Consider the following 12,687-nt stretch of genomic DNA (forward strand, 5'->3'; position numbering starts at 1 on the left):
ATACCGATTTATTCATTTACTGCACCCAAGTAAACAGTCAGCTATTATGACAAACTACATGTATTTATGATTGTAGTCATATGGACTTGCCCCAACCTTAATGACAAAGATGTAAAATGTTTAAAAAAGATTCAAAAGATTCAAAGAGAGTTTAAAGGCCTCAACTTTGACAAATTTATTAATTGGACCCATGTTGACTGCATATGCAACAAGAGGCAGATTGCATTAATTTTAATGGTTTTGGCCCCACCCATCAAGCACTCTGGGAGGCAGAGATCATGAAATTCACATTTTTTCCCCCTTTACCCATATATACTGTATACCAAATTGGTTGAAATTTGTTTAATAGTTTGTAAGAAGAAGCTGAAAATGTTCAAAAGTTTACAACAAATGAACCACAATGGACAAAAACAGATTGCAGGTCACCTGAATGACTCAGATGATCTTAAAATGTACATATTATTAAAAAGATCACTGCTCTTACATTTTTGGATATCAATTTGGTCTTCAATGTATTCAGCTCTTTTTTAATGGAATTCTTGACTTTAAACTGTAAAAAAAATAGAAAACTTATGAATCAAGACTCTCTCTCACAGTTTTATTATGAAATCTACAAGTGGAGAAAGGAGAGTATGGGAATGATTACCAATCTTTGAAAAATCTTAAATCCGATATTCAATCAAGAAGTTTTCATGTTTTATCAGTTTTATCATTTTTTCTGAAATATACAGAAAATGGTTTTAAAAGCATGACCTACTAGTATTTCCAAAGTAGGCCATGAATTAGAGCAGTTTGAACCTTCACTACCACAGGCAATTGATGTTATAAAAATTTTCTTTATAATTAAAAATAATCCATAACTGTAATACATGTAATATAACCACAAGTAAGGAAAGGGTAGTGTAGGGATAATCAATATCTGAAGAAAACAAACTTGAATCTATATTCCATTAAGAAGCTTTCATGTTTATCATTTTTTTCCTGAAATGTAGAGTAGATTGTTTTTAAGGTAGTACACAATAGATAGGCCAAAATTTTCCTCAAATTCAATTTTTTTGAGACTTTGATATTTTGTTCTAGGATACAAATTTCTCTTTATATGTAATATGAAAGAAATTTAAATGCACAATTTTTGCCCACTATTTTGAAATATGGCCCATCAGACCCTTGTAAAAAGATAGTGAAATTGAGAATGTGCCTTATTTAAAAACTATCAATTGATCAAACGCAAACTTGTGTGATGCTGTTTATTAAGGCAACCTTTTTGTTACTAAAATTTAGTAAAATATGTTGATACCGGTAGATTTGAGTAAAATGTGATGTAAAAATAGAACATACATAACCCTGGAATTGAAAATTCACATGTAAATATGCTACACTTTAAGTCTCTTAAAGAGAAAATGTATAATTCAATTTTTACAAAAAATCAACAGAATGATTGAAATGGATCAAAAAATAAAATGTGTCAAAATATGGAAAATTGAGCTGGTTGTTTCAGATATTTTGGCAATTAAAAAAAATTCCCCTGAACCCACCCCCACAACAATCCCCACCCCAAATTATATATGATGTTATATTCACCTGAGTGGAAGTCAGTAGCAAGTGAAATAGCTTTCCAAAACTATCTGTATCAATTTGGAATTTCCCGATCTATTTTTAGACCAATGTAGAGAAAATAAATACTGATATTCACCTGGAAGGTCACATGCAGGTGAATATATCTTAGTATTTTTTCTACATCGTTGGATGTTGGCCAATCAGTGAGATAGAAATTATTCAATCATATAATAAAGTGGTTTATTAGTCTGTAAAATCATTACCTGAGATTTATCAGCACACTCTTCACTATGGTGCATTTGTTTCACAAAAATTTCCTTTGCAGCTACCATATTTTGTATGCTAGAGAATAAAATAAATAAATCATAAGACAGTGGGATTTTTAGTGTAAAAGATATATAATCTTTCATCTAAAGAGACAATTTCTTGTCACTATGATGCACACATTACCTTGTTTCTTGACTATTGGTATGTCTTTGTATCTCTTTAAGTTTTTCTTCAAAATACACCTGAATAAAAAGGTTTACAAGAAAAGTTAATAATGTTTGTCAAAACCTTGTAACCAGTTATATCCATGCAATCAAGTACATGTATCTACTTGATTGATTGGAAAAAGATTGACCTACTCGGTATTTATTTATTATCTGCTGAACATGCAAGTTGAACACACGTACCTATAACTTTAACTGCAATCTTCATACAGACAAAGATAAACATGTTATATTGTTTAATGACAAGTTACATATTTTCAACAACAGGTCTTTTCCAGTAAAAATTATCTGAGGATAACCACTGATTTTTAGACCCCCCGCCTATAGAAAATTCACCATCACCAAGAGAATTCAGTTTTTTGTCAACTTTCACCAATGGAAATACAGTGGAGCCTTGTTAATCTGGACATCAGAAATCTGGACAAAGGAACAATTTATATCCTTATATACCAAGTTTGTTTCATTAGTCTCCACACTTTATTTATCTAAACAATTTGCTTGGGAACACAAGCATCTGGGCTAATGATGCTTGACTGTATGTATATCTCTCTCTCTACATACATTCGCACAAATTTTTTTCAGGGTTTTACCAGTACATGTATAAATAAATGAAAACTTAAGTAAATAATACCAGGCATTCATCCTCTGTCTTTTTGAGACTTATCACATCCTTCTCTAGAGATTTTAACTCTTCTGATATCCGGAGTTGAAATTCTTCAATATATTTAGTTCTGGAACAAAATTAAAGAAAATTATTTGATTTCTACTTGAACCCAAGAAATTTCTGATGAAACAATAGCTTTATTGGTGTAGTTAGAAAAGAGATCTGGACAATGAGGTGCACTTGACCATATAACTATTTGGAATTTTGTATACATGTACTTTGACTATAACATAGAGATAGAAACCCTTAGATAAACAAATATCATAGGTTGAAGTGAGTAAAAGTAATACTGACATCATTCTTAAAATTGATAATAAATATAAAAGATATAATGCATTGTTAGCTCACCTGAGCCGAAGGCTCAAGTGAGCTTTCCTGATCGAAATTTGTCCGTTGTCTGTCGTTGTTGTTGTTGTCGTAAACTTTTCACATTTTCATCTTCTTCTTAAGAACCACTGGGCCAATTTCAACCAAACTTGCCAAAAAGTATCCTTGCGTAAAGGGGATTCAAGTTTGTTCAAATGAAGGGCCACACCTTCTTCCAAGGGGAGATAATTGAGAATTCGTGAAAAATTAATGGCATCATTTAAAAATCTTCTCAAGAACCACTGTGCTTGAAAATATGAAACTTATATGGAAGCATTCTCAGGTAGTGTAGATTCAAGTTTGTTCAAATCATGACCCCTGGGGGTAGGGTGGGGCCACAATGGGAGATCAAACTTTTACATAGGAATATATAGGAAAACTCTTTAAAAATCTTCTTCTCAAGAACAACAAAGCCATGATTGGTCAAATTTATATGGAAGCATCCTCATGTAGTGTAGATTCAAGTTTATTCAAATCATGACCCCTGGGGGTAGGGTGGGGCCACAATGGGCAATCAAAAGTTTTATATAGGAATATATAGGAAAACTCTTTAAAAATCTTCTTCTCAATAACAGCAAAGCCATAATAAGTCATATAAATGGAAGCATCCTTTGGTAATGTAGATTCAAATTTTGTTCAAATCATGACCCCCCAGAAGAATAGAGAGGCCGTAACAGGGGATCATAGTTATACAAAGGAATACATATGATACATCAATAAAAATTGTCTTCTTAAGAACAGCATAGCCATTATTTGTCATATTAATTCAAAAGCATCCCTTTGAAGTATAAAATTCAAATCCCCCCCCCCCCCCTCGAACCACTTTTATATCAAAACTTTTCAAGACTGAACTGATTTCTGCTTTCTCCTAGCCAGAGTGCACAGGTGAGTGATGTGGCCCCTGGGCCTCTTGTTAAAAGGTTGCCTTCAACTGAACCAGATTTATTCAATTTATCTCATATTTGATTGAAAAGCATGACACAAACTTTACAAACAACCGTAAGTAAAGCTCAGATAAGAAATCTATCGTGTAGTTCTGATCTTGTATAAATGATGCTTTTAGGATCATCACACATCTTACGGAAGTAACAAACTTTTCTGTCAAGTATTGGATTCAAGTTTTTTTTTTTTAGCTTGCAAATGTATGTATATAGACAAAATCTTACTTGCAGTAGTTTTAAGTTTATACCTATTTTCCTTCAGTTGTGTATGGGACTTCAAACAAGTCTTTATCAGTGATCTTAGAACATCCCTTGCAATGTTTTCAAGTTGTTTCTTCTTTGCCTGATAAAATTACCAGTTTAGGTTTTCAGATTGATAAAGATATATGGTGTACGAAATAACCATTCTGACAAAAACTGTATACTGTACCAAGAAATTGAGACTTGCCTGCATTTGGTTCTGTATTTCAATTCCAAATGAACTGATTTTCTCTGAAACTACACTCTCTATCTCTTGAGATGAAGCAGTACTAACAGAAATAGACATATTTTCTTTCTCATCATCACCTACAAGAAAAGACATTTTCAGGTAAAAAATTTTTTTCCAAGAATAATTGCATGTCAAATCTAGTCTCAGTCTCTCTATTTCAAAAGTCAAATATGTATACAAAAATTAAATACAAAACAAGAGACCATGGGCCACGATGTTCACCTGAGTTACTTAAACCATACTATTCTTCATCAGCTGATTTTTAAAAAAAAAAAATTCCCTCTTTAATTTAATATTGATAAAAAATTTGACTCCATATTGTGGACCAAAAACTAGCTCTAAGAGAGCTATGATTTAATTAAAACTGATTACACAAACATTGGGATGCTTCGACATCTATACGATCAACATGGTACTCGTTTTTGCTGTACATGCATTATGTAAAATAAGGATATGTGCCTACAGGCCACAATGCTCACCTGAGTCACTATTGCCCTGCTGTTCTTCATCAGCAGATTTTTTCCAATATATTCCTACCATATGTGAAATTTTGACCATCCATTTATGATTGGGGCCACACCCTACCCCTGGGAATTATCATTTGAACAAACCTGAATCTACACCACCTGAGGATGATTTCTTATTAGTATGACTAATCATGGCTCTGCTTTTCTTGAGAAGATTTTCTCCTATATATTTCTATGTAAAACTTTGACCAACCATAATGGCCTCATCCTTCCCCCAGGGGTCATGATTTGAACAAACTTGAATCTACACAATGTAATGAAAAAGATGGAGGACGGACAGAGATAGAAAAGCTCACTTGATCCTTTGGTTCAGGTGAGCTAAAAAGTATCCACATAACATTGGTATATTTTGCAATTTAATATGATTTAATGTGTTCTTGACATTTTTGGAAAGATTTCTTCCTATATACTGTCTTGTAAAAGTATGATCCTGACCTCTATTGTAGCTTCAACCTTTTCCCAGGGGCCCTGATCTGAACAAACTTGAATTTAAACTACCCAAGGATGCTTGCATCTCAAAATGACTAATAATAACTTTGCTATTCATACAAGGAAGAATTTTAAAGATTTTTCCTGTATATTCCTATATAAAATTTTGATCTCCTGTTGTACCCCCACCCTAGACTCAGGAGCCATGATTTGAACAAACTTAAATCTAACTACTTAACGATGATTCCATATCAAAATGATTAATACTAACTTTGCTGTTCAATGTGTTTAGTCTGATTGCAAAAACTGTAGGAGGAGTAAGGTTTTAAAAGAGTTTCACAGAAATTTCTATTTTTAGTAACCATGGCAACACCGTTCATTGAAATCAAAAAATAGATAGACAGAATTATGTATCATAGTCTAGTTTACTTGTGTCCCAAGTTCTAATGAAATCAGATCAAAATTGTAGGAGGAGTAGCGTTTTGAAAGTATTTCAAAGAAATTTCTATTTTTAGTAACCATGGCAACACCGTTCACCAAAATCAAAAACCGATAGGTAGAATTATTTATCATAGTGTAGTCTACTTGTGTGCTAAGTTATATTGAAATCAGACCAAAACTGTAGGAGGAGTAGCATTTTGAAAGTACTTCCCAGAAATCTCTAATTTTAGTAACCATGGCAACACCATTCATCAAAATTAAAAACCGATATACAGAATTAATGTATCTTAGTGTAGTCTACTTGTTTGCCAAGTTATATTGAAATCAGACTAAAACTGTAGGAGGAGTAGCGTTTTGAAAAATTGTTTACAGACGGACAGACAGACACCTTACTATCACACGAGCTCTTCTCGTCTCTGACCAGCAGAGCTAAAAAGGCATGGCCCTTCCTTTGAACAAACATTGAATCCCCTTCACCCAAACATGCTCTGTACTATGTTTGGTTGAAATGGCTTAATAGTTTTGGAGGAGAAAATCAAATTGTGAAAAGATGACAACAATGACAGGAAACAGAAAAGCTCACTTCAGTTTTCGACTCAGGTGAGCTAACAAAAAAGTCAAGAGGCATACACTTATGTACTTATGTCATACTTTATTAACAATTGTAATTTTTGAAGTAAACTATAAGATTTTGAAACAATTTTAGCTCAGGCTTACCTCTTTTGTATTGTTGTGTTGTCTGAATCCCTCTCAACCAGTTAGCTTGACAAGTATTTTCCCTTACTTGTTCCTCTTCTGTGATTAAATTTTTCTCCTTTTCCTGTCTTTGTCAAGTTCAATATTTATTTTTTTAAATAAACTTCTCTCTAGTCTATTCATACATATCATCCTTTTCTCAAGAAGTTTAAAAGCCTTTATTAAATCAAGTACATAAAAGTACTTTACTAAGATGTGAATTATTTTTAGAATAAAAACTATATATAGTAATAATTAATTCAAATGGCAAGTGAGTGATTATACTCAAGTTCTTTATTTCAAATGTCACAAATTCAATTCAGAAATTTCTTTTGAATAATGTTTAATTATTCTGTAATATTATTTACAAATGTAACACACTTTGTAGTTCAAAAGCATAAAAGGATATTGCATATTTTCTCTTCAAGGGGTTCCAGCCACTTTCAATGGACTCTAAAATAAATTTTCTTAAAATTCAGCTTTTTGAAATTCTAAAATTTTACATAAACTATATACATATTAAAGAAATTTTAAAAAGTCCAATCAAATGGTTTTTAATGTAAAAACACATGCTTTTGAGCAAAATTGCTAATTTCTTCATAGCTAGAGCTATGCCAATATGAAAAACAACATAAATATACCTCCAGTTTAATATGGCACTTTTTTATGCCCCTGTAATCGAAGATTCAGGGGCATATAGTTTTTGCTCTGTCCATCTGTCTGTCTGTTTGTCCGCAAAAACTTTAACCTTGCCCATAACTTTTGATTGGTTGGAGGTATGGCTTTCATATTTCACGTGTATATTTCTTGTGACAAGTCCTTTCTTTGGGTTCCATCATATTTGACCTTTTGACCTTGGAGTTTGACCCACTTTTGCAAAATCTAATGAGACTCAACTTTTGAACAGTTGTTGCTTGGGCTTTCAATCTTCACGTGTATTCCTTGTGACAAGACCCTCCTTTGGATACGTTTTGGATAGAATTTTGACCCTTTGACCTTGGAGTTTGACCTACTTTTGGGAAAAAACTTTAACCTTGGCCATAACTTTTGAGCAGTTGGTGCAAGGGCTGTCATACTTCACATGTGTACTAGTATTCCTTGTGAAAAGACCTTCCTTTTTTTGAAAGCCCTGGTAAGGCTTAAAAATGTCACTGCACTGCACACCAGTTTGGAAAGTGTTTTACAACTAGGTAATATATTCCATCAAAGTTTTTACTACACAAGCATTTAATCTACCATAGACTTTTCCATGATTATTTTTAACACTGAATCTTTTAGTTCGTTACCTTGGCTTTCTTGAGAAGTCTCAGATTTTTGTGATGAAGTGGCCTGATCTTCTCTCTGTAATTTATTACACTATATCAATACATTTAATCACATTTCTTGATGACACAAACTACTATCTATTTACCTACTTTAACTTTAAAAAAATACAAATTAAATTTCTACATTTACACTTTGATTAAGCATAAAGAATCATACATTTTCACATTCCTCATTTTGTCCATGCCTTTCAATGTATGGACTGATAGGTAGAAGAGGGGTCTGCAAACTGAAATAAACAAATTGACATATTGTACATGGCTTTCCTGGAAATAAAGGGAACTTTATTATAGATAAAAATTATGGAAGGTAATCAAAACTCAATGTAATGGTACTCAGACACCATTCTGGCCCCAAGACCATAAACTGAGAAAAGACTTGTCAAAATTTTGATTTTTAACATCTCCAGTTTTATATAAAAAATGTTACCAAACTTGAAAGTTTGTATGAGATACAAATAAAAAAAAAACACAGACAAAAATACAAACACATGAAGAAAATTTCAATTTCAAAATGATTTCAATAGTTACACTTATATGAAATTTTGACTTAAGTCTATTCTGTTTATGGTCTTGGGGCCAGGTTTTTTAATTTCTATGTCTAAAAAATATTTCATACAGAAATGCACAGCGAAAAAATTAAATACTGCAAAGGATAAGCTGGGGGGAGGAAGTATGATAGGTATTTCACCCTAAACACAATAATTCATTAGAGTCGTAATAAATTTAATTGTTCAAATAAATATCATACATACCGGTAACTTGAAGTATAGACTCTACATTTACCTTGAAATGACATTTTCCTCAGAGCAAATTGATTCTTCAACCAATTTCTACAGCAGAAAATCAATATCATCAAAACATCTCCAATATTAAAATTACACTGAACCAGGAACTATTGATAATTTTTTGGTACGCAAGTACCTGACAATTTTTTCTGAACTTCGATAGAATAGATTCTGGAGTTTTTGGTTGAGGATTTGGTGTTTTGGTAGGACTAGAATCCAGAGGCTGCAAAACCTTTGACCTTTAAAAAACAAAAGATCAAGAATAATGATTTTTTTTTCAATATTTCTAAATATCAAATGACTAAATTATCTTTGCGAAATATTTACATGATATTAAATCACTAAACAAACCTCTTTTTGTGTTTTTTTCTAGGTACTGGACTTGAATCAGCACTACTCTCACTAACATCTTTAATACCATTCTGCAAGAAGAAAAGATTCATTTCAAATATCATTGTCTTATTTACTAAGTGTACTTTAATAGGGAGAGACTTACAGATAAATTCTAATTCTGAATATTATAAATTTTAAACTGGCCTCCAAAAAGAAAGAAAATCCACAATAATTACACAAGTAGTCTCTTTTCCAAATGAGTAAGAATTTGTTGGTTTCCATGACTTTGCATTTGAGGTAGAGAAATTTTGAGATTCCGACATATGACTGGACATGGAACCATCATCACACTCTTCCTCTGGACTTGATAGACAAATGATTGCATAATTATTCTCATCATCAGACTTAATTTGTCTGCATGTTTGTCTCTCTGTTCTCTTTGATTTTTTTGACTTTGGAGGCAAATTTTCCCTACTCGCTTGGCAAACATTTTCCATCTGATATACAGAAACAGAATTTTTTGGGTTGCAGTACCAATACTTGGTAAGACTACTTCCCATCCTTGTTTCATAGTTGCATACGTCCCCTTTCTTGTTTGAAACTTTATTACAACTTTCAAGATTCCATTCTTTTCTCTCATGGTCATCTTGTACTTTTTTTGATCTGCTCCGTTTCCAACTACTGCTTTCTTTATCATGATGTACCAAATCACTGGAATTTTTTCTTCCTCCTCTCTTTGCTGACTTCTGTTTAGTAAGTTTTTCTTTAGATGATATCATATTGTTGCTGTATTCAGAACAATTATCATCAAAGATATAAGGATCAATATCAGCATCTCCTCTGGGAGACGAAACACATTGTGAAGAATAAGTCATCTGCACTGACAATGTCTTGGTAACACTTTGAGAGAATTTTTGAACAGCAGGACTATCTCCACTGCTTCCTACACATTGAATACCTCTCATTCTCTCTCTTTGATGATTTCTAACTTTCCCGTATGTTTTAAACCATTTAGTGTTGTATTTGGAGTGCTCTGGCATACATTTGTACCAAGGACTCTCTTTGAAGCTAAGGTCTGTATTCAGACTTTTGTTACTTGCACATTCATAGGCATTCTTAGCAATGTCCTGACTCTCTTGAATGACATCTATTTCACTTTCTGTACTCTTTTCTTGGGTATCTTGATCTGCTTGAGAAGATGGTCTAAGAGTTGTTTTAGTACTGCAGGAGTCACCTTCTTCATCACTGTCCTTCCAATGAAATACTGCATCTCTTTTGTTTCCATGCTCTAAATAGCTTTGAGTTTTTTCTGATAAGGAAAACAGACTTCCTGTTGAGGGCCTTTTCAATGTTTTCTTATCTAATGCTGCTGCCTTCTTTGGTCTGCCACGATGTTTTCCTGTTTGACCAGATTTTTCTGAGGCATGCACTTTGTCAGTTTTTAATTCTTTATCATTATAAACATTCTTGAATTTACCATAATCCAGTCTCTCAATCTCCACAACTGGTGATAAATTTTGTTGCTTACTGTAGTTACTGTAGTTCTTTGCAGGTTTTCTCTTTCTACCTTGTCTTTTCTCAGGATTCTTCTTGCTTCTTGCAGTACCATTTGATACTTTATTTTCTGTGTTTGCTTTAAATATTTTGTTCTCTTTGATTTTACCATCTGTGTTTTTTGCAGTCTCCTGTTGACTATTAATATTCCTTGTTTCTTCAGCATCAGATTGTACACTGATACCTGCATTTGTCACAAGACAGACGCTATCAGTTTGTGAGTCAGTTTCACTTTCATCCATTTGTTCTGTGAGCCCTATTTTCACTTCAACACTGTTTGATGTATTGTTTCTAGATGTCAATATTTGTTGTCTTTCATCATTAGATGATGTAGTATTTTCCACATTCTCTGTTGTGTTATTTTTGTTGGGCCTCACAATATTTGGGGATAACTTTGATGGCCTGTTACTTTTCAAATCTTCTGTTTCAGAAATTTTTTCATCTTTTCTAGCAAATGTTGATATGATATTTTTGAACTCTTTGGTCAAGTCGGACTTTGTTCTTGTATCTAATGATTCCTTGTCATTCACAACTTCCTCACATTTGGACTTCAAATTTGATTTTTTTGCTTCCTTTAATTTCATTTTTAATGCCTTTTTCTGAACTAGAGGAGCTTGTGCATCAATTGACTCCTCAACAAAATCTAGCTGTGCACTGTCTTGATTTCCAAAGTTTTCAACAGCATCACCATCATCAAAGTTAATATCTTCCATGTCTGATTCAGTTCTTTCAGTCTTCTTTTCAGGTAAACTCTTTGATGCTAAAACATTCTTAGCTGCTGTTACTTTTTCTACCATAGTAAAAGCATCACCTAAGAAGAATAACATAAAATAGATTGAAAATGAAAATTAAATACGGTCGAGCCTCAGTAATTTGAATGCCAATAATCTGGACGCTTCACCTTCAGCAGGAAAGTTGAGGGGAACAGAATTTACACTTATATCAATCATCTATTTAAAAAAAATATGCCTGTAATGTGATACTTCATTAATCTGGACAATATGTATGATCATAAATTTATCCTTTACAAATATTTTTGATTTTGTACTATTTTTAGTGAAAATAACATATTTCAAGTACCTTTAAAACTTGGTTGTTTAACATTAGGTTGGCTGCTTTCCTCTTTTTTATTTTCCTCATTCTCTGCTCTATTTTTCTGCACTTTCTGTGCATTACATCTGAACTTTTTAACTGGTGGCGTGACAGTTACAACAGGTGTTTTCACTTTCTTTTTCTTTCTGCAACCTGGTGTCCTTGGGGTGGAAACTAAAAAAAATTGCACAACAATGAAATTATGTATGATTTCTTACAAAGCAACATCGTTTAATTTCAAAAGTTTGACAAAAACAGTAATCACAATTTACTGAGATAAAAGTATGTTAAAAGCAAATATCATTCATACCCTGTCCAGCATCTAACAATTTTTAAAAGTATGACAATGAAAACAAGATCTAAATATACCTTTATGTTCATTTCTGCCCACCACACTTGAATAGAAAGTGGCTGAAGAGATTTTCAGTGGAGATGCAGCATTGGATGCCTTTGATGACAGAGAAACTTCATCTTCCTGGACTTTCCTCCTTCTGTTTTGCAATAAATCCTTGTCATCGTCTTTCTTTCTTTCTTTGTTCAGTTCAGTTGCCATGTGTTGTTCAGTTTCTGTGTTTTCTATCTTCCTGTTATTTTGAATTAGGTGCAAGGGTGTACAGGGACTAGAGGCTTTTCGAGCATTTCTCTCAGCAGCAGGCTTTGGCACTTCCTAAAACAATAGGTCAATAGGCCACAACTCTCAACCAAGTAATCATTCTCTCCCTGGGCTAGACTAGCTCACTTTTTATCCCAGTCTCACTTTTACAAAAGGAATTAATAGCAGAAAAGTGAGACTGAGATCAAAAGTGAGCTTGTCTTAGTTTTATTGCCCCAAAGCCTGGCCTGTTTTCTGGATAAGTGACCAAATTTAAGTTTTTAGAGCAGGTTTATTCTAAAGTAACAATATGCCCTATGGTTACCAAACTTTCATGGATGATTAATGTATGGATGAAAGCTACC

The 12,687-nt window shown here is 33.0% G+C and overlaps 1 protein-coding gene across 1 annotated transcript in view; it reads right to left on the reverse strand.

The window, feature by feature from the left end:
* LOC133184494 (synaptonemal complex protein 2-like) overlaps positions 1-12,687 on the reverse strand; it is a 33,064-nt gene that overhangs the window by 111 nt on the left and 20,266 nt on the right. The window contains exons 16-31 of the mRNA XM_061319583.1: positions 12,100-12,397; positions 11,719-11,904; positions 9,321-11,449; positions 9,103-9,173; positions 8,888-8,990; positions 8,750-8,796; positions 8,124-8,193; positions 7,928-7,982; positions 7,010-7,094; positions 6,624-6,730; positions 4,468-4,586; positions 4,268-4,362; positions 2,680-2,779; positions 2,008-2,066; positions 1,821-1,899; positions 485-550 (exon numbers count right to left, since the gene is read on the reverse strand). Coding sequence (XP_061175567.1) covers positions 485-550; positions 1,821-1,899; positions 2,008-2,066; positions 2,680-2,779; positions 4,268-4,362; positions 4,468-4,586; positions 6,624-6,730; positions 7,010-7,094; positions 7,928-7,982; positions 8,124-8,193; positions 8,750-8,796; positions 8,888-8,990; positions 9,103-9,173; positions 9,321-11,449; positions 11,719-11,904; positions 12,100-12,397 — 3,669 coding nt within the window. The remainder of the gene's footprint in view (positions 1-484; positions 551-1,820; positions 1,900-2,007; positions 2,067-2,679; positions 2,780-4,267; positions 4,363-4,467; positions 4,587-6,623; positions 6,731-7,009; positions 7,095-7,927; positions 7,983-8,123; positions 8,194-8,749; positions 8,797-8,887; positions 8,991-9,102; positions 9,174-9,320; positions 11,450-11,718; positions 11,905-12,099; positions 12,398-12,687) is intronic.

Source organism: Saccostrea echinata, unplaced genomic scaffold (genome assembly GCF_033153115.1).
Source record: "Saccostrea echinata isolate AGI-Se365-2 ecotype Australia unplaced genomic scaffold, CSIRO_AGI_Sech_v1 ptg000010l, whole genome shotgun sequence".
Taxonomy (NCBI): domain Eukaryota; kingdom Metazoa; phylum Mollusca; class Bivalvia; order Ostreida; family Ostreidae; genus Saccostrea; species Saccostrea echinata.